This window comes from Pelophylax lessonae (genome assembly GCF_965119305.1).
Source record: "Pelophylax lessonae genome assembly, chromosome: 3".
Classification (NCBI taxonomy): Eukaryota; Metazoa; Chordata; class Amphibia; order Anura; family Ranidae; genus Pelophylax; species Pelophylax lessonae.
The window spans coordinates 615914938-615940599 of record NC_138770.1 but is presented as its reverse complement, the minus strand read 5'-3'; the positions used below and the strand labels follow the sequence as shown (position 1 = coordinate 615940599).

Sequence of the window (25662 nt, the reverse complement as noted above, 5' to 3'; positions counted from 1 at the left end):
CTCCCCCTCCATTCATAGATCACGTTTCAATCATAGAAGCTGTAGTACAATTTGTATGGAAGGGACAGCTGGTGGGAAGGATGTTCATAGTTGGGCATAGTTTGACAGCCTCTTGTATAAGTCATAGAAAAGTGACAGGGAAAATGCCACTTGGAGTTTTACATTTTTCTTACATAGAATAACGATTGCAACCAGAAAATGGTATTGAGTTAAAGTTAACAGACAATCTGAAAGTTAAAATAGGCTAAGAATATACAAAGTATACAATAAAGGAATGGTTGAAAATAGATGGATCTTAATTGCAAAGATAATAAGTGGAGAAGGGGAGGGGGGGCAGGTAAAAAAGGGGGGGGGGGTTGCACATCTACCTAATTTGACTAACCATAAAGCAATTAAAGCTGCGTTAGACACTCAGAACAGAATATCTGAAAAAAGAAACAGGGAGAAAGGATAATTCTCATGCCATTTCTCCTGGAGACTGAGGGGGAAGGGGGGAGGGTAGTGGGTCCCTTAACAAAGAAACACAGGGCTGGGGGGGGCACACCCTGAACATGCATTTCTAAAGCTGGTGCAGCTATAAAAAAAACAGTGGGTCCCTTAGTGGATATCCTCCTTGTTGTACATTTGTCCCTTAGTGGATATCCTCCTTGTTGTACATTTGTCCCTTAGTGAATATCCTCCTTGTTGTACATTTGTCCCTTAGTGGATATCCCCCTTGTTGTACATTTGTCCCTTAGTGGATATCCTCCTTGTTTGTACATTTGTCTCTTAGTGGATATCCTCCTTGTTGTACATTTGTCTCTTAGTGGATATCCTCCTTGTACATTTGTTGGAGACCTTTGAGATAAGCAAAGGGTTCCTCAAAAGCATCAAGTTCTTCAGTGGACATAGTCGAGAACATGAAGGCCTGCCGCCTCTCATAAAAGCTTGTCCTGGAAAAGGGGAGAGTAAAGTCCAATACCCACTCTCTTTCTGTAGAGTAGTAATTAAAGTTCCCGTTTGGTCTTAAAAAATGTTGGATGAGAGCAAGTAGTCCAAGTTTTTAGAATAGCTCTCCGGACGACTAAAAGGCATACTAAAATCCAAGATTTATGTTTGGAGTTAGTGATGTTGGTGTATAGTGATCCCAAGAAGAGTTGTTTATTCCAGTATCTAATGATTAGGAGGAGAGGATCCGTTGGGAGCTGTACGGAGGTAATTCCACTGATGAAAGATAAGATTTGGTCCCAGAAGGTTGAGATGGACTTGCATGACTGCAAGCGGTGTGCAAGGGAAGGCCTTGATTGGGAGCAAAGAGGACATAGAGTAGCTTGAATGATTGGCTGCATCTGATAGGAATGGTATGTAGGCACGGTGAAGTATTTTCATCTGTGTTTCTCTCCATTGCTCATTTGGGACCAGGCAGAGCACGTTGTTATAGCCTTGGAGTATTTTGTCCAAGATTTCCCGGTCAGAGAAATCTTTACCCCAGTTAGCTGTTGAGGAAGAAGCAAGTGGAGGAATACATTTGTAAATCAAGGGTTTGTATATTTCGAGGTGGAGTAGGTTCCTATTTCAAGTAAACGGTCTGGAATTGATAATTGGAATCTCCTGCCACTTATTCTACAGTGGGTTTGCATTAAATTGACACATTGTCAATTTCGAAAGCATGAGTCATAGGTAGGGAGAATTGTTTCGCTATTTCTGTGAACACGTATGGTGAACCAGGGTTTAGGTCATATAGAAATGAAAATTTGGCGAGACCATGTTGTTGCCATAGAGAACTTCATCCGCAAAGAGAGCTGCACGTAGTTCTAGTCCTCCTATGCTGATTCCACATAAGTGGGCCTTTTTTAGTGTTGGAGATGAGTACATTGATTTTATTAAAGTGTTACTAAACCCACAACAATAAAATCTGTCTGTAAATGCAGAATAGCATGCTTGTTATACTCCCTGTGTAACTTAAAGTGATTGTAAGGTCTTCTTTTTATTTTTTTAAAAACAACAAACATGTTATACTTACCTGCTCTGATGCAGTGGATTTTCACAGAGCAGCTCAGATCTTCCTCTTTTCAGGTCCCTCTTTGCAGCTCCTGGCCCCTCCTTCCTATTGAGTGCCCCCACAGCAAGCAGCTTGCTATGGGGCACCCGAGCCGAGCTGCAGCTTCGTCTGCCCATTCAGACGCGGAACTTCCCCCTCTCTCTCTCGATTGGCTGACTGACTTTGATTGACAGCTGCAGGAGTCAATGGAGCCGCTGCTGTGTCTCAGCCAATCAGGAGGGAGAGTCCCAGATGGCCGAGGGACTCGTGGACATCGCTGGACAGAGATCGGGTTCAAGTGAATATTAAGGGGTGCTGGGGAGGCTGCTACACACAGAAATTTTTTTAATTTAATGCATAAATGCATTAAGGTAAAAAACCTTCTGACTTTACAATTCCTTTAAGTGATTAATCCTATGCATTGTGTAAAAAGGCTGTATCATCCTGTATGCACAGATCCTCCCTTTCCTGCATGTTCACTCTTGACAAGTCCAGATAAACACAGTAAGTGTAGTCCAGCTGCACATGCTCAGTTTGGTCTCTGTTGCTGGATAGGACACTTCCTGGTTTTACCTGAGCTATTCAGGTCACATGGTAGGTATTAACATCACACATGTGGGCATGTATACAGATGCTAAATGACAGTGCAGTTTCTCCCTCCTCTATGCCCAGTAACTAAAAAATAACACAGTGGATGGGATGTCACATCTTGGTTGATGATCCACTTCCCATAAAAGCATGAGGACACAGGCTATAGTGGATTTCAAGAGGCAGTGATTCCATAAAGAAGATAACACCACTGTACTGTACAAACATGTTTTTGCAGTGTTCTTTTTTGACTTCTCAACAGCATCCTTACTAACACCCTACCTCCTGTCATCCTCATCTTAATCACACCTGGCAACCCACTGATACCTTCTTAATACACTACCCCCTGTCATCCTGACCCACTCTATAACCCACTGCCAGCTTCCAAACACTTTCATTGAGAAAGCATCTTATTCTCATGTTGAGAGGACAAGGGTCTCTTCCCCACAAATGTGTGGTGGCGGGTAACGTGGTCTGTGGATGCGGGCATATTGAAATTCGGAACACTATGTTAACAATAAAGATGCCACCCCAGGTGAATGAATAAATGTTGCTAAACCCACAACGGTAAAATCAGTCTGTATATGCAGTAAATCATACTTGTTATACCCCTTAGTGGGGATCCTAAGAGGTTAATCTTCTGCATTGTGTAAAAAAAGGCTGATCCTGTCTTCTCTGATCATCTCCTCCCTCCACAGACTTCAAAAAATAACTTAATGTTTACAATTTATGGAGTCAGGCTACTCAGTTTGGTGTGTATTGTTAGAGAGTTTATTTTTTTCTTGGGAGGGTACATGTGATCAGCACAGGCTCAATCAGCACTTTCCAGACATGTTCAGATAGAGAATCAACGGTCTTGAAGCCTGATAGGACAATCGTGGGAGAAATTAAACTCCTCCTACAAGCTGTCAGTACTCACTGATACAAGTCACACGATTGCTCTAAATGCTATATACAGCTGATGAAAAAAGTTTTTTATCAATTTATATTTACTAAAATAATTGCATTTCCATGTTCTGTGTACTGTGGAAGACCAAATATAGCATATGCAGGATCTGGGTTAAATGTAGATAATGGGGAATACTCCCAAAGGGTCTCCAAGGCACAAGCCCAAGGTGTGGGGGCGTGGGTCTGGATAGGGAGAATGGAAAGAAAAGAAAAAATAGAGAAAGGAAGGGGAAGGAATGGGAAAGAAAGAAGAAGGAATGGGGGAAGGGAGAAAGAAAGGGAAAGGGAAAGGTCAGGAAGGAGGGAAGAGAAGGGGAGGGAAGGGGAAGGCAAGGGAAGAGGAGAGGGAAGACGGGGGAAGAGAGGAAGGAAAGGCAAAGGGGAAAAGTGGGAAAGGAGGGCCGGCGGAAGGTAGGAAGGAAAAGATAAAAATGGAGAAACAAAGACAGTAGGAAAAAATGTTGAGGGCTGGTGGGACTTTATAGGTACCAGGTAGAGCAATGAAGGGGAAAAATGTGTTATAAAAACTAGAAAAGTTTGTTGGTACATATTAAAAACAGGGTATATCAAGCAAAATCATAATTAACATAAACATAAACGTACATAAACATATATGAGATACAGTATGAGCTAAGGCATATAGGCGTAAGGCAACAATTTGTTGTAAATTGGGTCCGATGGGGAGCATCAGACCATTCCCGACATGTTTCGCGGGCACAAAAGGTCCGCTTCTTCAGGGGTTGTAAGTCGTATAGAATATAATGTGCCTTGTATAGCCTATTCGTGTTTCCAAAAGAGGACACACATATCTCATATAGTGGGGAGATCAGCCAAGATAAAAATGCAGCTGGAACTTGGATCCTAAGATCATTGTTAGTCCTTATACGAATCTGCCCAATGGATAAGACCAAATGGTGTAGGGATGGTGGAGCAGATAAGGCAATAGACTGGCTGTATCATTGAAAAGATTTCATGGGTCCAATGTTAGGCCCAGACAATAGATAATCTGTACCATGCTGCAATGGCGCTGAACGCCGTCTCCTCAGGAGACGGCGTTCAGCGCCATTGCAGCATGGTAAAGATTATCTATTGTCTGGGCCTAACATTGGACCCATGAAATCTTTTCAATGATACAGCCAGTCTATTGCCTTATCTGCTCCACCATCCCTACACCATTTGGTCTTATCCATTGGGCAGATTCGTATAAGGACTAACAATGATCTTAGGATCCAAGTTCCAGCTGCATTTTTATCTTGGCTGATCTCCCCACTATATGAGATATGTGTGTCCTCTTTTGGAAACACGAATAGGCTATACAAGGCACATTATATTCTATACGACTTACAACCCCTGAAGAAGCGGACCTTTTGTGCCCGCGAAACATGTCGGGAATGGTCTGATGCTCCCCATCGGACCCAATTTACAACAAATTGTTGCCTTACGCCTATATGCCTTAGCTCATACTGTATCTCATATATGTTTATGTACGTTTATGTTTATGTTAATTATGATTTTGCTTGATATACCCTGTTTTTAATATGTACCAACAAACTTTTCTAGTTTTTATAACACATTTTTCCCCTTCATTGCTCTACCTGGTACCTATAAAGTCCCACCAGCCCTCAACATTTTTTCCTACTGTCTTTGTTTCTCCATTTTTATCTTTTCCTTCCTACCTTCCGCCGGCCCTCCTTTCCCACTTTTCCCCTTTGCCTTTCCTTCCTCTCTTCCCCCGTCTTCTCTCTCCTCTTCCCTTGCCTTCCCCTTCCCTCCCCTTCTCTTCCCTCCTTCCTGACCTTTCCCTTTCCCTTTCTTTCTCCCTTCCCCCATTCCTTCTTCTTTCTTTCCCATTCCTTCCCCTTCCTTTCTCTATTTTTTCTTTTCTTTCCATTCTCCCTATCCAGACCCACGCCCCCACACCTTGGGCTTGTGCCTTGGAGACCCTTTGGGAGTATTCCCCATTATCTACAGTATACAATTTAGGGATGTGGTACCATTTTTTTACTGATCTATTACAAACATAATTTTGAATAGGATCTGGGTTAAGTAACACTTTTTAAGTGGCTAAAGGGACCAGTAAAACCCATTTTAGTTATGACCAATGAAAGCCAATCGAAACTTACATTTTCTGTGTCCAAAGTGATGATGGCAAATTCCTTCCCTGGGTTGGTTTTAGCATGTTCCAAAACCATTATTGCCTTGCAAATGTTTAGGGTGGCCGTTCTCCCCTTTGCAAATCCAGACTGAGCAGAGTGAATCAGGGAGGGGATGATGTCAGCCAGCCTGGTCGCTACAATTTTGGAAAGGATCTTAGCATCTAGGTTCAGAAGCTGAATAGGTCTGTGGGAACTGGGTTCTAAAAGGTCCTTCCCCGTTTTAGAAAGTACCTTTATAATAGCTTGATTTCCTGTAGGCAAGTAGGGACCTCCTAGCCAAATTCCTTGGTAAACTTTAAGAAGAGTAGGCGTAATTGTGTCCTGGAGTGTCTTAAAAAAAATTTGCCTGTGAACCCAACTGGGCCAAATTTGCCTGTGAACCCAACTGGGCCCCCAACTGGGGCTTTATTTTGAGCTAGTTGCCGTATTGTTGTTGAAAGTTATGACAAGGTAATGGGCACATTTAAGGTATCAAGTTGGGAAGGGGAGACTATCGGGAGATGTATTTTATCAGGAAACTTTCTAGCAATATTTTTGTCTATAAGGTCTGGTGCATATAATGAGGAATAATACTGGAGCATTACCTTATTAACTTCCTGTGGGAGGGATTTGATTGAGCCTGAAGAGTCCAGAAGAGAGGTGATGTGAGTGGGGTGATATGGGCCTTTACAGAGTCTAGCTAAAAGTTTCCCTGCTTTATTGCAGAATCTATAGAAGGTTGCGTCACTGAGTGCACGTTTAGTCAGTTTTAGCTTTTTGGCCCAGGAGTCAAAGGCTAGTTTGGCTGCGTGCCATTCATTTTGGGAAGAAAGGGAGTGTTGGACGAGTTTGAGTTGAGAGCTTGCCTCCCGATAGTTGGATAGGGTGTGTTTCTTGAAAGAGGCGACATAGGAAATGATCCGACCCCTAATGAAAGCCTTACTGGCTTCCCAAAACATATTGGGATTATCCATGTGGGTGGAGTTTGCGGAGGAAAATTCTCTCCATGCAGCTCCAATTGAAGCCTGGAAAACTGCATTTTTATAGAGGAAGGATGGGAAGCATCAAGGACCAGGTTGAAGGCCAGGGTCTACAAATAGAATTGAGATTGGCGCGTGGTCAGAAATAGCTATATCATGAATTTGTGCCTCTGAAACTGCTGGAATGCTGCCATCAGTGCCAAAGATATAGTCTATCCTCGTGAATAGAAGCCCCGGAAGAAGTCAACCTATGACGAAACTAGTTGGGTGGTTCCAGACGTGACGTAGCCACGCCCCCACTGTCGGTCCGAGCTTCCTACCTACACCTGCGGGAAGCCGCAGCTTCGTTTTTGTGTTATGCCGGTTTTCTTCTACTTTTGTAAGTGCAACTTTTAATAAATTAGCATTTTATTTATAAACGGTATTACGTTATGTGCTCCTTCCATCCTTTTTCCTCCATTACCCATATATGGGCTATGTCTACATGAGGCTTTCCTTATGGATCATGATTGGATTTGGTGCCATTATTATGAGAGATCTGTGCCTGTGGAATCTATGTGATCCTTCTCCCATGATATCAGCTTTTTGGTGGTTTACCTATATGCTCTGAAGACCTTAAGAGTCCATTCACACTGCTGCGACTTGTCAGGTGACTTGTCAGCCTGACAAGTCGCGGTCCGTCGCGGTCCATTGACTGCTACAGGACCCATTCTAATAGTCGCTCCAACTTAGAAAAAGGGTCCTGTACTACTTCAGGGCGACCTCGGAGCTACTTGCATAGACATTCATTATATGAAGTCCGTGCAAGTCGCGCCGAAGTCGCGGTGCACGGGACTTCACAAGTCGCCCCCGAAATAGTACAGAGTCGTGCCGCTGCAGTGTGAATGCGGTCTAAGGGTCTGGTAAGCAGTTTACCATACCATTTTCCTCACAGGTGATTCATATGGATTTTTCACTTGGATTTTCATTGGGACTATATATAATAATTTTTCATCACTTCTATTGAGCACAATTTTCACTCTTTTATATCCACGGATATATTCACAATGGAGGACTTTTTGTTCATGTTTATTTGCTGAGCTTGTTTATCATTATTCACATTCAGAGTGTTTTAATTATCATTCAGATCATTTTAATTTTTCACTATTATATTGATCATTATATGTATTAGCGCTACACATTTTTGTTATATACTATTTGTACTTTTTTTCTATGGGTCTGTGTTAGCAGCTTTTTTCACATCATTTTTATACTCCCTATTTGGTTTAGCGCACAAATATCTCTTGATTTATATCGTATAGCAAAATGTTGCCTGGTCATGAAGGGGGGTAAATCTTCAGGAGGGCAAGTGGTTAATGCAGGGAATGCATTAAGGTTAAAAATCTTTTGACTTTAGAACCACTTTAAGACAAGAGCACAGAGGTAAAACCCACACTACAGATCTTTTCTTGGTCACACGTTTTGGGGCTCATTCCCTACGCTGTATGCTGTACCTGTACTTCCTGGGTGCCAATTCTTTTTGCTATACAAGTCTTAATAAGGCCTTAATTAGGCAGCGGTGATGTGCAAAGCACAGTAATTAATTCAGCCAATCAGTTTCCACCTTTCAGATTATAACAGTGATCTGATAATTTTAATGGGGTGCAGTGAGTTACAACACTTTGCTGTCTCCCTGTAAGTATCCAAACAAAAGAAAAAAAAAAAAAAACAGATTGTCGTTTAAACTTGCTGACATAATGGATTTGCCAGACGGGCTTTGAAAACATGTTTCAGTCTTTGCCTCTTTCTAGTGTAGAGATAAATTTGTAGGTCACTTTAAACATTTTCCTCCGCTAATAGCCAGAGAGGTATCGGTTGCCAGCAAACAAGGTAAAGCATATGCACAAAATGCCTGTGATTACTTGCTAATAAATCACCCTAATGATCATATCCAAAATGGAGAAATAAAACTAGCACTGATGCAGAAAATAAAAGCTCATCATAAGCGGCGCCCATATGTGCACAGGAATTGTGGTTTGTCAACATCGCTCTGATCTATCGGCCTTGATTTTGTTGAGTTAGGAATACTGGGCTGGAAGTGGCACCCCCGAACGCTGTCCTCTAGTCCGAGGTCATAGCAGACTGCATTAATCTTGTCTGTCCTGGGACCCCCTCTGGTTGCTCACTCTCTGCTCACCTGTCTAGGTGACCTTAGCTGATGTTTTGGTTTCAGATATTATCATGGTGCAAATTCCTTTCAAAGTACACCTGCAAATATGCACCACATTTCCACCCTGTCACTGCCATTTGTAAGGGTGTAAAACAGAAGTCCCATTTAGGTGACTATAGGTGGACAAGTTGGTCACTAAGTCTACTGGTTTTGTCTATCACCATACAGCAGGACCTGCTGCAACCTTTACCCTCAGCTATGGTGAAGAGAATTGTTATATACTCTATGTAGCATCTAAGGATGAGTGGAGTGGTTTTGGCAATAACTGAAATTTCAATTTTACCAATAGCGAAATTCCTCAGAAACAAAACTTGAGACATTTGAAAAAAAAAAGTACTCTTTTGTCTTTATTAATATTATTCCAGATTTATATAGCGCCAACAGTTTGATCAGTGCATGGCAATATAAAGGGAAACAGCACCATTAAAATACAGTTCAATACAGGAGGATTAGAAGGCCCCTGCACACGAGAGCTTACAATCTAAAAGTGAGACACATAGATAATAACAGTATGGGGATGAGTTGTTAGAGGAAGTAAAGTTCAGTTGCTAGGTTCAGAAACAAGATAGGCTTCCTTAAAGAGATGAGTGTTCAGGGATTGCCTAAAGGTGGACAGAGTAGGAGATAGCCAGACAGAATGGGGGTAAAGAGTTCCAGATGATGGGAGAGGCCCTGGAGAAGTCTTGCAGGTGAGCATTGGAGGAAGTGACAAGGTGGCTAGAGAGCAGGAGGTCTTGGGAGGAGCGGAGAGGACAGTTGTGAATGGCTTTGTATGTTGTGAGGATTTTATTTTTAGCATTAGCAAGCAGAAGCAATTTGGAGGTTTAGCAGAGAGGATGGAGGACACTGAGCGGTTAGGGAGGTTGATGAGTTTGGCAGCAGCAGTCATGATAGACTAAAGGAGGCATAGGCAGTGAACATTTTTTTTCTTTCTTTGTGGGATGTTTTTAGGGTCGTTTCACAGCAGTGCCATAGGGGTCAGTGGATGGAACCACAGTGCTAAGCAGAAGACTAGTGTGCAATGGATTTAGGAGTGCTCACACAGTGTAGTAAAATAGTAAGCAATTTCACTATAGGAGAGGAGCATGTACAAGTGTTCACGACTGAAAGTAATGTTGGAGTTCAGCTTTAAAGTGGAACTAGATTCATAAAAAAAAAAAATAATAAATATAGGAGAGTTTTTTTTTTTTTGTTTTTTTAACCTCCATGGCGGTATGATTGTTTCCGATTTTAGGTGCTGAAAGCGGTACCATTATTTTGCATGTAATTCTTAAGGACGAGCAGCCCAAACCAACTATTTACATATGATTTTTTTTTACTGTGCGTTCTTCTTTATAACATCTCGGGTATGATAAAGTTTGAAACACAAAATCATAAATTATAATATAATAAATAAGTTAAAAAAAAAATATATATATATTTATATATCATTATGTATGTGTGGGTGTATATATATATATATATATATATATATATATATATATATATATATATATATATATATGTGTGTGTGTGTGTATACATATACATATATATATATAAAGTACAGTAAAACTGCAGGAAAGGGCACGGGGGGGCAAGCTAACGTCGCAGACGTCGTAGACGGAAGCCGGGGCTCACAGCATCGGGCGGAAGATCCGGCCGCCGCATGCTGCAGTGATACATCGCAGGATCCCGGGGACAAGGTAAGTATCCTCTACCAGGATCCAGCGATGCTCCCTGGCGGTACCCCGAGTGTGGCTCGGGGTTACCGCTAATGGCACTGAAATTCCACTCCGAGCCACACTCGGGAATACTGCCAGGGTGGTTAAATTAAGGGACATATATAGGCTCTTCAGCCAAAAAAGAAAAACCCACCAAACAACTTTTCCTGTTTATTCCAACAATTTTTTATTTTGTGTGTATAAACTGCATGTCGCATGCACTCCCCACTTCCTTAACTCGTCACCTGGGGGTGAAACCAGGTGTCAGGGATGATGTAACCGCTGTGCACATACACAGGAATGACATCATCAGTGGCCACCCAATAGCCAAAGAGGAGCAAAATGGGACCAGAGAAAGAGGAGATGTAGAAGATGGTAAGATGGAGAGAGAAACTGCTTGTCTGGACCTGCCAAAGCTAGAGGAAGGCACACTAGGAGTTAAAGCGGAGTTCCGGGCACAAAAACAATATTTTTTTTCTGTGCCCCTCCGCTAGTTCGACATTACCTGAAAAGGAATTGGATAGTTATTTTTTTTTTTTTTGTTTACTCAACTTTTAATTGAAGATCGTAAATACTCACCCCAGAGTACTTCCTCCCTCGGCGCCGCGGCTCACCCCGTCACTTCCTGTCTCGCTATGATTCCTGGGAGCTGAACGTCATCGCTCCCAGGAATCAATGCGACGGCACCGGCCCCGCTCGTCACTTCCGGGCTGTGGAGGAATGCGGTGCCGCACCGGAAGTGACGAGAGGGGCCGGTGCAGGCGCATTCTGGGACAAGAAGACGCGGAAGAAGACACAGAAGAGGACCGCACCGGCTTCAGCTGCCCACAAGAGAGATGGAAACGCTGTGGAAAAAATTTTATAAGTAAGTATTTCTTCTAAAAGGTAAGTGCGAACCGGGACAGATCAGAGGCTAGCCATTGTGGAATGTGCTAGCCCTGACTGTCCCGGGGGTATGTTTATTAAAAAATTACTTCTGTGCCCGGAACTCCGCTTTAAGTGTGCCAGATTATGCAAGATTATTTTGGTATTATTTAAAGAAAAAAAAAATAGTAAAAAAATAAATAAATACTGGGGTTATTTACTAAAACTGGAGAGTGCAAATTCTGGTGCAGTTCTGCATAGAAACCAATCAGCTTCCAGGTTTTATTGCCAGAGCTTAATTGAACAAGCTGAAGTTAGAAGTTGATTGGCTACCATGCACAGCTGCACCAGATTCTGAGTGCTCCGGTTTTAGTAAATCTACTCCACTATTTAATTAAAGGTATATCTAAAGCCAAAACTTTGTTTTTCATTTTGGGGAATGCAGGAAATTATGTAAAACTCCTATGGTGTTGTTTTTTTGCCAAAAGGGGAGATTTACCTCCACTTCCTGTCCTGTAGGCACAGGGGTAGCAGTCACCAGAGCAAGTGTCTCTGCTGGAAGATACCCCCTTTAATCTGGTGTGGTGACAACCCAAATTTTTGGGCTTTCTCATAATTTTAATAGGGGGGATCTCCTCAGTGGGGACACAGGCAGCAATAAAAACCTGACAGGGATTCTAAATCTTCTCACTATTCTCTTTTCACCTATCCATCAATAAAAAAAATAAGTTTCAACTTTAGATTTACTGTAACTGTAATCTTAACCCCAGACAAGGTTTTATAAATGGATCAAAATAGAAAAAATAATAAAAAAATAAGCAAAATAACAACAAAGAACCTTTAGAAAACAGGCCGCATGTCCAAACATTTACACATATACAGTGCCTTGAAAAAGTATTCATACCCCTTGATATTTTCCACATTTTGTCATGTTACAAGCAAAAACGTAAATTTTTTTTATTATGATTTTATGCTATAGACCAGGTGTCTCCAAACTATGGCCCTCCAGTTGTTCAGGAACTACAATTCCCATCATGCCTAGTCATGTCATGTGAGTGTCAGAGTTTTACAATGCCTCATGGGAGGTGTAGTTCTGCAACAGCTGGAGGGCCGTAGTTTGGAGATCCCTGCTATAGACCAACACAAAGTGCCACATAATTGTGAAGTGAAAGAAAATGATAAATGGTTTTCAAACTTTTTATACGAATAAATATGTGAAAAGTGTGGCATGCATTTGTATTCAGCCCCCCTGAGTCAATACTTTGTAGAACCATCTTTCACTGCAGTTAGCTACAAGTCCTTTTGGGATGTCTCCACCAGCTTTGCACACATGAAGAGTGACATTTTTGCCCATTCTTCTTTGCAAAATAGCTCAAGCTCTGTCAGATTGGATGGAGAGCGTCTGTGAACCTAAATTTTCAAGTCTTGCCACAGATTCCCAATTGGATTTAGGTCTGGAATTTGACTGGGCCATTCTAACACATGAATATGCTTGGATCTAAATCATTCCATTGTATCTCTGGCTGTATGTTTAGGTTCATTGTCCTGCTGGAAGTCTCAAGTCTTTTTCATACCCTAACAACTTTTCTAAGATTGCCCTGTATTTGGCTCCATCCATCTTCCATCAACACTGACCAGCTTCCCTGTCCCTGCTGAAGAAAAGCATCCCCACAACATGATGCTGCCACCACCATGTTTCACAGTGGGGATGGTGTGTTCGGGGTGATGTGCAGTGTTAGTTTTCCACCACACATAGAGTTTTGCTTTTAGGCCAAAAAGTTCAATTGACCAGAGCACCTTCTTCCACGATGTTCAAAGCTTAGGATATTTCTTTGTAACCTAACCCTGCTTTAAACTTCACCAAAACTTTATCCCCGACCTGTCTGGTGTTTTCCTTGGCCTTCATGATGCTGTTTGTTCACTAAGGTTCCCTGACAAACCCGAGGGCTTCACAGAACAGCTGTACTTATTCTGAGATCAAATTACACACAGGTGGACTCTATTTACTTATTAGGTGACTTTTAAATGCAATTGGCTCCACTAGATTTTAGTTAGGGGTATCAGAGTAAAGGGGGGTGAATACAAATGCACGCTACACTTTTCATATATTTATTTGTAAAAAAATATAATATAATAAGGTGAAAACCTTTTATCATTTTCCTTCCACTTCACAATTATGTGCCACATTGTTTTGGTCTATCACATAAAATCCCAATACATACCGTTTATGTTTTTTTGGATGTAACTTTACAAAATGTGAAAATTTTTAAGGGGTATGAAAACTTTATCAAGGCACTGTAGACATATTTGTTGGCATTAGGCTGACCATATTCAAGTTTATATCTTTTTGAAGACTGAAGGCAGCATTTAGACTTCCACAAAAAAATAAAGTCAATGGAAGCCAAACCAGAAACATGCTATTAAAATGTAGCGCAGAGCGGGCTATAAAGTGAAACGTCCAGTCTGGAATGTCACGGAAGTGGCTGGGCATTAATCAAATGTGTGTGTGTAAACAGATAAGTCTCTAGTCTGATTTTAAAGATTTCTGGAAAGGGACATCTCTGAATAGATGAATACTCAACACTTGCCGCAGGGAAGCAATACAACATTAATCACATTATAATCGGTAGACTGGTAAAAATTTATTCCACGGAGCTCTATCCTGGACCAAACTACCTTGCCTTTAAATGTTTCTCTTTTACATACAGGTCTGTATCCCTGATGACTTTATGTCTTTAAAAGCTTCACACAAGATGCGCCATTTCTTTACTATAGCTCTTAATTTCAGCTTTACGCATCCACATTTAGGCATATCCTTATCATTCCCTCTAGTAAACAAGGCTTATCACCCCTCCCTGCCTTTAATAAGCCCCTGCGATCTGTCCCATAAATTATTTCCTCGTTACCCAGAAAACGCAGCCAGCCCAGCCCTCAATCACTCCGCAGATGGGGACATAGATCAGAGGGCTGAATTGGTTTAGATAGTCATTTGTTTCCTGGAATTCCTGATACAGTATGTATATGATAGTGTTCCATTCACTTATACATGTTGGTAGAATTAGACACCAAGATGAATTAAACAAACCAGCACTATTTAAAGGAAACATCTATTATTGAAAGAAAGTCAGGAGAACCTGGAAAGAATGCTGGGGTGGCACTGTGTGAAATTTAAAGGGGCGTACTTTTTTTCACAAATTTAAAAACTGATACTGTCAAAAAAAGTCAAAAAAATAACTTTGTAAATGTTATTTATTTCGCAATGAAGAAGAAGAAGTTTCACTACGCTTTTTTTTGCTCCTTTTCCCCACTTTTTTCCCATTTTTCTAGCTTGTAATATTGCAGAGATAGCATGGTCATCATTGTTCCCCCTCCGCTCTAGCAAGGAGACAAATATTTATTTAACTATGATTGACAGCGCTTGTCTTAGGAGCAGGTGCTTTGCTTTTTGTTTTTTGTTGCTAGTATGCAAGGGACCCTTGCTGCACAGCCTCCATGGTTGCTAGGAAGCAGGTGCACCATAACAAGCAAAGACGCTTTTCTGTTTGCATCCTAGCAACCAGGAACACTAGACATCACGGCTGCCTGCATCCTCGCAACCAAGGACGCTGGGTGGTTGGAGCCCCTTGCATCACAGCAACTAAGGATGCTAGATGGCAAGGGTCACCTGGGTACAAGCAACCAAGGATGATAGGAGACAGGGGTCACCATTGTCCTAGCAACCAAAAATGCCCAGGGCAGGGGCCACCTGTGTTCTAGCAACCAGGAACATTAAGCAGCAGGAGCTGCCTGCGTCCTAGCAATATGTAAAAATACAGAGGAGGGAACTAAGTGGGAGCCCTCTAGCTGACACACACACACACACACACACACAGGCATGCTTAATGAACCAGTGTAAACCAAGCAATCAAACACCACTGACTGCTTGGTTCTCAGCGCTCCCTGAGCAGATAGCTGATGAATGTCAGTCACCGCTGTCTACTCTGCCTCCCACCATGCTTACTGGAGTGCCAGACTGTGGCATACCAGTCAAAAATGTACAAAAATGTAAACTACAGAGTTCAGAAGGTCAGTAGTAACTAATGCAGAGTTCAGGGATCATTAATAATTAATACAGATTTCAGGGGTCAGTAGTTTGTGACACAGAGTTCCTAGGTCAGTAGTAAGAACAGCAGAGATCAGGGATCAGTAATAAGCAAAGCAGAGTTTAGGGATCAGTAGCAATTACCACAGAAATACTGTTATATACAAGCAGATATACATAGCTAACATAAGTACTATACTAACGAGCAGATAATCGGACAATCGGGTGTCATACAAAAATTACCATATGATTTTCTGATCATGTGAATAGGCTTTTAGTGTTTAAAATGTATACGGACAAATACATACATGTGGCTTTGTCCACCTACCTGCCTTAGTTGGGGCATTTTTTAAAATGATCCTAAAGTGTTTTTTTTTTTAACCTTAATGCATTCCCTGTATTAAAGTAAAAAACTCTCCACTACCTGTCCTACCCACCTCCACCCCTAAACACTTACCTGGCTATTGTCACTGCTCTAGCGCTTTCTCAGCTGCAATACCACTCCCATCACTTCCTGCTTTCACAGTAGACACTGAGGACAGCAGGAGCCATAGGCTCCTGCTGCTGACAGTCAACCTCCTGTGAGTAGGGGGCGGGGGCGTGGCTTACCTGCCCTGTGTGTCTTGCGTGCACATATGCGTCCTTAGCACCCAGCTTGCTAAGGAGACACCTAAAGGGGGGGAGCAGCAGACAGCGGCAGAGGGGGACTTCTAAAAGAGGAGGTAAGGTAGCTTTCTTTGAAATATAGTTGCACAAAGCAGGTAAGTACAATATAACCTGTTTTTATTTTAACCAAAAAAAATCTATCCTTTATTATAACTTTAAGCCTTTTGCCAGGGCACCCCTGTTGAGAAAGGCTGAGTTGGATAGAAGTAGGTTGTCAGTAACTTTTAGTGTTTCAGGTATGATAAATATGTTATACATTTGTGCTGTAATAAAACATTTACTGCCCTATTTAAAGAAATCTTCCTGATCCACCCTGAGACTGTATGAATATTCCAATAAAGTACCCTGCAACCCACTTCTTAAAGATGCCGCATGCATGCAGCTGACAGCCTAACGGCATGAATGGGACCATGGAGAATGAGCATAGACACCCTCTAACAGGAAGTCAGATCACAGCAGAAAATAAAGGAATTTGGAGGGACTTTTTTTGAGTTAATGTGGAATTAATGTCTAAATGTTTTTTTTACCTTAATGCATTCTCGGGTAAGAAAAATGCCCCAATATTTGTCCTTGCTCCCCCCCCCAAACATTTACCTGACTCCATTTTACTGCTCCAGCACTGCTCCCCTCACTTTCTGCTTTCACAGGTGAAACAGAGGGAAACAAAGCTATAGGCTCCCATTGCTGTCAGTCAAACTCCTGGGGGGAAGGGGGCGTGGCTTACTGGCTTAGGTCCCAACACGGGTGCCTCCTTAGAACCCGGCATTCTACAGGAGGCACCCAGTGGAGGAAGGAAGCCAACAGTGCTACTGGGGACTGCCAGAAGAGGAAGAAAGTGACCTCTCTGTGAAATATTACACAGATCAGGTGAGTATTACCTCTTTTTTGTTTAGGAAAAAAATGTGCCTTTAGCATCACTTTAAGTATACATGCTTAAATAAAATTTTATTTTTTAAACTATATTGTATCAGTTTAATTTCCCACTCCCTGTATACATTGATATTCCTCTCAAGCTTTTTTTTTTTTTTTTTTCTTTTCAAGCTGTTTCAAGCTTGTACACTCACACAGAAGTCATTCCAAAGAAACCCCCAAAAAACAAAATACTGTTTTTTGTTTTCCAATTAAATGAATAAAAAATTTCAATAGCAAGACCAATAAGGATTGGTTCATATCAACAAGTGGTTGTAGGTTGGGATCAAGCGGAAGCGCAGTCAAGGAACATAGCGTAGTCAAGTGGAAATAAGGACAGCTGCATGCACGTAAAGGAGCAAGATATCGACTGGACAGAGCACAATAATCTGGCAAACAGGAAGTGCAGAGACATGGCTCAAATCAGGAAGTTCATGGGAAGAGTAAAGAGACAAGGCAAGATTGTCCTAAGAGATCAGACAGGGCACTGTCCAGCATTTTAGGTGGCATAGTAAGAAAAGTAACAGCCAGACACCACAGAGATCGCAGGTTCAGATCCAGACACTGACACTGACCCTTTTTTTTTTTAAATCACGCTGCACTAAACCGCTTAGTCCTGTGGCACCATTGTGATTTGCTGATGCTAAAGAGCAGAACATTTCACTTGTGTGTCTGGCACATGCAAAATTTTGCATACATTCCCAACATGCAATATTGTAAACCTAGCCTATTCGGCTAGTATGAGCTATAAGAATACAAAGCAGCAAACCTTGTTTCCAACTTCAATAACTTCACCCAATACATTTCATAAAGTCTAATTTTATCAGGATATCTGGCTAAACAGGACCATTAAAAGGCCAATTAAAAAAGGGAGCCTTTACTAAAAAAATTACCAGATTTTGTACCAGAATTCTGCAGCTTTCACATAATATGAAAGTTCAGTGATAACTTTTAGAACCGGGTTTCCTAAACAGGGTTATGTGGAACTATAGGGTTCCTCCAGATGTTGCTAGAGGTTCTTTGAGCAATAAGCGATTTTCTGTGTCTCTGATGAGCTACATTATCTGTAAGGGGGATTCTTCCCAATGACCACAAATGTAAGAAACATTCTTCACATTGACCAACACACTAGCTGTAAATATAATAATTATTAGCAGTTTTTTCAAGGGTTCCTCCAAGTTAAAAAAAAGTTGACAAAGGCTGTTTTAGAACCTTTCTCATTTTTATTTCTAGGGAGATTTTCCCCAAACTTCCTTTCCTAGTGACCATTGTCACTTGTACTAGAACATAAGGGGTATCTTAAAACAGGGATGCAGACAACAATAAAAACCTAACAAAGATTCTAAACCTTCTATATCTTCACTTAATAATAAACATTCTAGATTATATAAAGATTTTTATTTCCATGTTGGAGTTTGCTTCGTGTCCAGTTGATCACCTTTACTGCACAGGTAGAAACCCTCTATAAATGCCCCATTTTTTATTTTTTTTTCGTGTTATGCTGATTATACCCCAGTAGAATCTAAAATGAAAATTCATATCAAAAACCTTAGGAAAATTTGTATGTGATTTCTCTGGACTTTAAAAATGCTGTTCAAAAGTAGTTCAAGATTTCATTTGCTTTTAACATTTGGTTCTGGAAAGAATGAACTTTATTCAATAAAAACCACATACATTGTTGGAAATTTGCACATTCAAGAAACATTTTCCATTCTTCTCCTTTTAAATTTTCTTGTCACTGTGGTGAAATACGAACGTCGATTTAACCCCACTAATGGATTAGAAGAAAGAACGAAGCTCTCACAACAAAAAATTCTGCTAGTGCACCCAGTTTTAGATAGAGTAGGGAATGGTTAAAGCTGAACTCCAGCCTTACCTGTAGTCTTGCAGAGATGTACAAAATAAAAATCTAGTTTTTTTTTTTCACTGTACAATGTGAGCTTCTTACAGTGTTCATGAGAAGCTGCAGAAAGTCAGATAGAGCCTGCCTCATTTCCTGACTGGAGGATGTTCAGCACCATCTAAACCAGCAGTCGTCAACCAGCGGTCTGTGGACCACTGGTGGTCCACAAGAAAAATTTGGGGGTCCCCAGGGTTTGTGCTACAAATTAACATTGTGGAGGATGTATACCGCTCAATGTTGTTTCCAGTGCTGTTCTCAATGCGCGCTGACAGTCAATACTGACAACACGCATTGATACCTGATGCTTTCTCTGTAGTTTGGGCTCCTCTGAACTCAGAGGGAGGTGCCACGAGTAGTGCAGAGAGCAGGAGGTGAAGAAGGAGGGGACTTCAAATGGCAGCGCTGATCACAGACTGTGGGAGTGTAATGCAGAGTAAACATAAACACAAAAAGAGGCTCTGAGGAAGAGGTACCACCTCGAAACGCGTCAGATGATTTCCTTGACTAAGACAGTGGACTCCAACACTATGGACGTTGTCAGTCGGATTTGATATGCTGGTTTACATCACTTGTTTGTGAGTAGACATTGTTTTAATTATCTATCAATAAAAGATTACTGAGGCTGGTGTGCCCTCTTTTTTGTGTTTATGTTTACAGTATCATGTCGACCACCCCAGTCGTGGAGAGCAGCAAGGTCTAGCCATTTGTGAATGCCAAGTGTGAGTCCCGTGACAGAGGTTGTTTGAGAACCAGGTTCTGAGCGCAGGAGCAAGGTGCCAAGCATCACAAATTTCTTTTGGTGTAATGCAGAGTGCAGGGGGGCAAAGGGGAACAGAATGCCGGAACATTGTGTGTATAAGGCAGCAGTGTAATCCAGGGGATGTGGACAGAGAGTCGGAGCATTTTGTGTATAAGGCAGCAGTGTGATCCAAGAGGAAGAGGACAGAGAGCTAGAGCCTTGTGTATATAAGGCAGCAGTGTAATCCAGGGGGAATAGGACAGAGAGCCGGAGCATTGTGTATATAAGGCAGCAGTGTGATCCAGGGGCAGGGGGACAGAGAGTTGGAGCATTGTGTGTATAAGGCAGCAGTGTGATCCAAGAGGAAGAGGACAGAGAGCTAGAGCATTGTGTATATAAGGCAGCAGTGTGATCCAGGGGGAGGGGGACAGAGAGCCGGAGCACTGTGTATATAAGGCAGCAGTGTGATCTAGGGGGAGGGGGGCAAAGAGCGTTGTGTGTATAAGACATGTAAAATTCATGTTAGCGGTGCGCGGGATTCAAAATTGTGATTTTAGTTGCCCGTGAGGTCCAAAAGGTTAGCAATCACTGATCTAACCCAAGAACAAAAATGTAATATATTGCAGCTTACCAGTGCTTAGATGTGGTGGTTGTATTGCATTTCTTTTTTGCAGGGTTTTTTTTTTGTTTTTATGATGATCCGAACAGTAACACTCTTCCTGTCCTAGCATGACAACACTCACTCTCTGTACTGTATCTTTGAAGAAGCAGATTTGTCGCTCCAGGACTGGAATTAGTTAAGACTACAGAACACTTCCTCCTCTCATCTTATTAACATAGGAGGAGGTGTTCTGTAGTACACAGGAGTAATCTGGACAGGACTAATAACACTGCTATGAGGTAAGACCACAGAGTGCAGAAGACCCAAGACAGCATTGGATTTCTGGCAGGATCAACAGGTGTTTTACCACTTATTGAATAGATATAACAAAATACAGGCGGTCGCTGGGTAACAAACATCTGACTTACAAACGACTCCTACTTACAAATGGAGGGAGACAACAGGAAGTGAGGAGAAATCTCCCCCCAGGAAGGGAAATTCACTCATGTAAGAGTTCTCATGGGAAAAATGTGTCTCCACTGAAGCTTTATCACCAATCCTTGTTTCCACAACAACCCAAAATTTTCAAAATCCAGTTGTCACAGGGACAGAAAGTGAGGCGAAATCTTCTGAACAGGGGTACAGACAGCAAAACAAATGATACAGGGGTGTTAACCCTTCCCTATGCTATCCAAAAAACTTAAAAATTATTATTTTGGCTGGAGTTAAACTTAAAAAATGGACCTGTTCTGACTTACAAACAAATTGGACTTAAGAACCACCTTACAGTCCCTATCTTCTTTGTAACCCGGGGACCGCCTGTACTTTCAATAGTAAATTAACCAGACTAAAAGGGACCAAAACAGAGAAGTTTACTATTAGAGTTTTCAAAAACTTTAAATCTCTTTATCTTTCTTTTTTTTTTCCCCATCTACAAATTGCAAGAGTAATTTTGACTTTAAAAATTGCTCTTTAATTAAACACCAGGAACAACTCTGTCGCACCCATAATGGATAAAGCGAGAGCCGAGAAACGCAACGGCATCATTGTCTTCATTTGTAAATAACATATTGCAGCCAACTGTTTCTTAATTGCCCAGCCTGTTGATAAATAATCCAGCCCTGCTGCTCGCCACAGACAATTTGCTTTGGATCAGACTCGGCAATTCAAATAACACTAATTATTTATGATTTTATGATGTTAAAATGAATATTAAATGAAAGAAAATTCCCAAGGATTACTCGGATGGCGGCTAAGTACATAACGTTTTGTACAGATGGTCGGATGGCTCATTTCGGCTTCAGCACCGCGTATGTCTCCTTGAAGGATTCCGACAGAAGACAGGCCTATCTTTGAATTTTTCATTAAAGCAGACGTCTTGAAATATGAATTCCTTTTATGTTTCTGCGAGTTTTGGGGCATAAGAATCCTCGGTGTATAAATCATACAGTGGTACGTGTCACCAAGACTTGTGAATATTCCCGCACTGTTATTTTATCCTAAGTAGAGCCCCATTGATTATCAAATTCAGCGGAGAGTATTTTACGATCATACATCTCCATTAGCGCCGGGTCTGACTGTCAAAGATTTTTCTGGTTAAGCCTGCATTATGTATTAGCCACCCCATCTTTGCAATACAAAAGTTTGATACGTGTGAAACTGGTATTATGTATTATGTATAGACTTTCTTATCTCACCGTATGTAAAAATAGGAGACGGGCCTCTGTGTCACCAGGACCCGTGCCACCCTTACTTATATATATAATATATTTTTTTTCTCTTCTTTCCACAGACAGCCTACTTCATTATGAAGATGAATTTCTACAATGACATGGCTGTCAGGGTAAATATCTCCTCTCTTGTTATACAGATGAAAAGTCAATTGTGATCTGAATTTGCTTTTAATAATAGAAGTAAACTAGACTAATGCACAGAAGATGGTGAAAGGGGAACATACTGCGCTGAGTACAAAGGAACAGGCAAGACTCCTGGAATTATAAGAGATACAATATTTATAGATGAATTTAAAGCTAAACTCCAAGATAAGCAAATATTGTCTAAATACAAGAGCTATGTGAATTCTTACTTGAATCATGGTGGACTTTGTGTGTTTCATCCAGATCTGTGCAGTAATCCAGTGTAACACTTTGCTTTTGTGCAGCAGCGTCCTGCCATAAAGACCAGTTATTGTTGCTCTCTCTCCTTGTGCAGGATGACTGGTCTTGTCTCCGCCCCTTCCTGTAGCTTTCTGCAGGCAGCCTGTTGTGGGTCTGGCTGCTGAGCCCCTCCCACAGTTCTGCTCACTGTACAAGCTATATATAGCAAAGTGATCATGTCACTGCTACTTTTAAAACGGTAGTAACTGTTTGCAAAGGCATTTAGTTAACATAAAGTGTATTTATATCCTTTGTGGAGAATTCAGAAATATATTTAGATTAAAGTTTTTTTTTGTCTAGAGTTCAACTTTTCCTCCAGCCTCTGCCAGTGTTATTTAACAGCAGAGCGGAGAGCGGGATATAGAACATTTCTGGATCGAGTGCAGGAGGCACAGCATTGAATGGAGTGCATGAAGGGGGGCAGTGTGTGGGGTGGGTGTTTGATGTGAAGAGGGAAGAGCACACTACTGTTGGGGGGATTTGTGAAGTGAGAGGAGGGACATGCTGTGGTGGGAGATGTAGGGGGGGGGGCAGTGTTGTGGGACGGGGATTTAAAGGGGGGCAGTGTTGTTGGTGACATGGTTTTGCTGGGGCGTGATATGAAGTCGGCAGAGGACAGTATTATGGGGAAGGGATGTGAAGGGGGCAGAGGGCAGTACTGTGGGGTGGGGGTGATGGTTTAAAGGGGGGTTAAGGACTGCTGTGAATAAAGGGGGTGTGGGATGTGAAGGGGGTTCAGAAAACTATTGTAAAGAGGGGTGATGTGCAGGGAGCCTGAGAACACTACTATGAAGGGGAAACTGATGTGAAGCGGGTGACTGTGATGTGTGTGGGGGGGTTTGGGTGATTGAGGATACTAATGTAAGGGATTGTGATATAGGAGGAGCGGGCTAAAAGAAATGTGATTCGAACCTCTGGTGGAGGAAACTTTTACTGTTCGGACTTCTGTGAATTTTAATTCAATACATTTGGTCTAGGGGAGCAAAAAAAGAAGATTTACATACCCCATTCCCCACTCCTCCCCACAGCTAGACTGGTCATTCCTCTTCTTCCCCATACTACAGCAGTCTAGGGTCCTGATGCCATTAAGATTAAAGCCTTGCATTGGATGTGATGACTCCATGGAACAGTCCACAGCTGGAGTATGGGGGAGTGCCATCTGCTAAAGAGCAGAGGATCAGATAAGTAAAGGTGTTTCTTTTTTCTCTATCGTTCATTGACAGACGCAGTCTCTGATGCATATCAGTAGGGTTAATCTGCCTAGTTAGGAATAAGGACCTCGTTCCTTGCTGGGATCTCTGGTCCTGGCAAAGTTTTTTCTAGATAATTTTCTTTTAGTTAGCTTTTTCTCCGGATTTTTTTCCTGTGAGATCTACAAGCAACTATGCTGGATCTGGACGATGGCCTGGATGTATAGATCCAGTGGTCACCACAGCCGGACAACGAGCGTGCGCATGCCTTAGCTCCACTCTGGGTCGGCCGCGACATAGTCCCACTGGACAGGGAATGGCCCCGTGAGTTAAATGTCTCGCCAGGTCGCATATGGCCGGGTCTAGGCCCAAGTCGCAGCGTTCCTATTTGGCCAACAGCCCCCCCCCCACTTCAGCGGAGAGAGGGGTCCTGTCAGGAGATGGTGCCCGCCTGTTCCTGTATGGTGAGTAAATGTTCCCCCCCTCTTCCCCTGGCGGATTTTGGGGTGGACGCGGGCCCCTCCCTGGGACGGTCAGACCCTCACATTCCCGGGTTCCCCTCTGTCCTGTCACGCACACACTCTTCTACCTGCCCCCCACCCCCCTCACACTGGGGGCTATTTGGCCCACTCCCCGGGGCTGGGACCACACTCCTGGCTGGATGTGGGGGCGGAGGGGGGGGGTGTTCCGCCGGCGCCAGAAGAAAGATCGTGAGGGGGGGTCTCTGCTTGTTCCTGCAGGGCCCACCTACCAATCAATCCCGTTTTGGAGTCTGGGGGGTCCCCACGAGGGTCCTCGGCTGCTCTGCAGGCCACCATTTTCTTGTAGCCTCATGTGCTGAGGAGATCGGTGGCCATCTTGGCAGTGGCGTAGCGTGGGTTGTCAGCGCCCGGGGCAAGGCAAGCAATTTGCGCCCCCTAACCTGCAGACTTTTAGCACTCCCTGAGTCTCTTCCTACAATAGTACTGACCAGCCTGATTCCTACACTGACCACTACACTAACCTACCTGATTCCTACACTGACCACTACACTAACCTACGTGATTCCTACACTGACCTACCTGTCCACTTCACTAACCTACTGGATTCCTATACTGGCAACTGGACTGACCTCTACACTGACTGACCTACCTGATTTCTACACTGTCCACTACACTGACCACTGCACTGACCTACCTGATTCCTAAACTGACCACAACAGGAACCTACCTGATACCTAAACTGACCACTAAACTGACCTACCTGTCCACTACACTACACTGTCCAGGCTGGTCAGTGTAGTGCAGTGGTCAGTGTAGTGCAGTGGTCAGTGTAGTGCAGTGGTCAGTGTAGTGTAGTGGTCAGTGTAGTGTAATGGTCAGTGTAGTGTAGTGTACAGTATAGTGTAGTGTAGTGTACAGTATAGTGTAGTGGTCAGTGTAGTGTAGTGGACAGTATAGTGTAGTGGTCAGTGTAGTGTAGTGGACAGTGTAGTGTAGTGGTCAGTGTAGTGTAGTGTAATGGTCAGTGTAGTGTAATGGTCAGTGTAGTTTAGTGTAGTGGACAGTGTAGTGGTCAGTGTAGTGTAGTGTAGTGGTCAGTGTAGTAGTACACTACACTGAGCACTACACTGTCCACTACACTACACTGCCCACTACACTATACTGTCCACTACACTACACTGACCACTACACTACACTGCACCCCCCACGCTACGCCACTGCATCTTGGTACACCCGGCACGGCCATTTTGCGGTGGTTCTCTTTATAGGAATCAGAATTGGAGTTCCTGGAGGCGTTTTTTCGTGGGTGGAGCCCCTCCCTATACCTTGGGCTGTTTCTCAGATCCTTCCTTTTTTGGATCGAGCTGCTGCTGACACGTGCTGTGCAAACATTCTGGGCCTTCTGCTGTATCTGGGTACAGTGAGTCTGGGGGTCTCTCTCTCTGCTGGGGGTCTCCAGCACGCTTGCCTAACCTCCCGGGGGCACTG

The 25662-nt window shown here is 42.6% G+C and overlaps 1 protein-coding gene across 2 annotated transcripts in view; it reads left to right on the top strand.

Annotated features, from left to right (window-relative positions):
• SPATA17 (spermatogenesis associated 17) overlaps nt 1-25662 on the top strand; it is a 270854-nt gene that overhangs the window by 19678 nt on the left and 225514 nt on the right. The window contains exon 4 of one of the 2 annotated variants that reach the window (XM_082249588.1): nt 22139-22189. The exons of the other annotated variant lie outside the window; for it this stretch is intronic. Coding sequence (XP_082105714.1) covers nt 22139-22189 — 51 coding nt within the window. The remainder of the gene's footprint in view (nt 1-22138; nt 22190-25662) is intronic. 2 annotated transcript variants of the gene reach the window in all.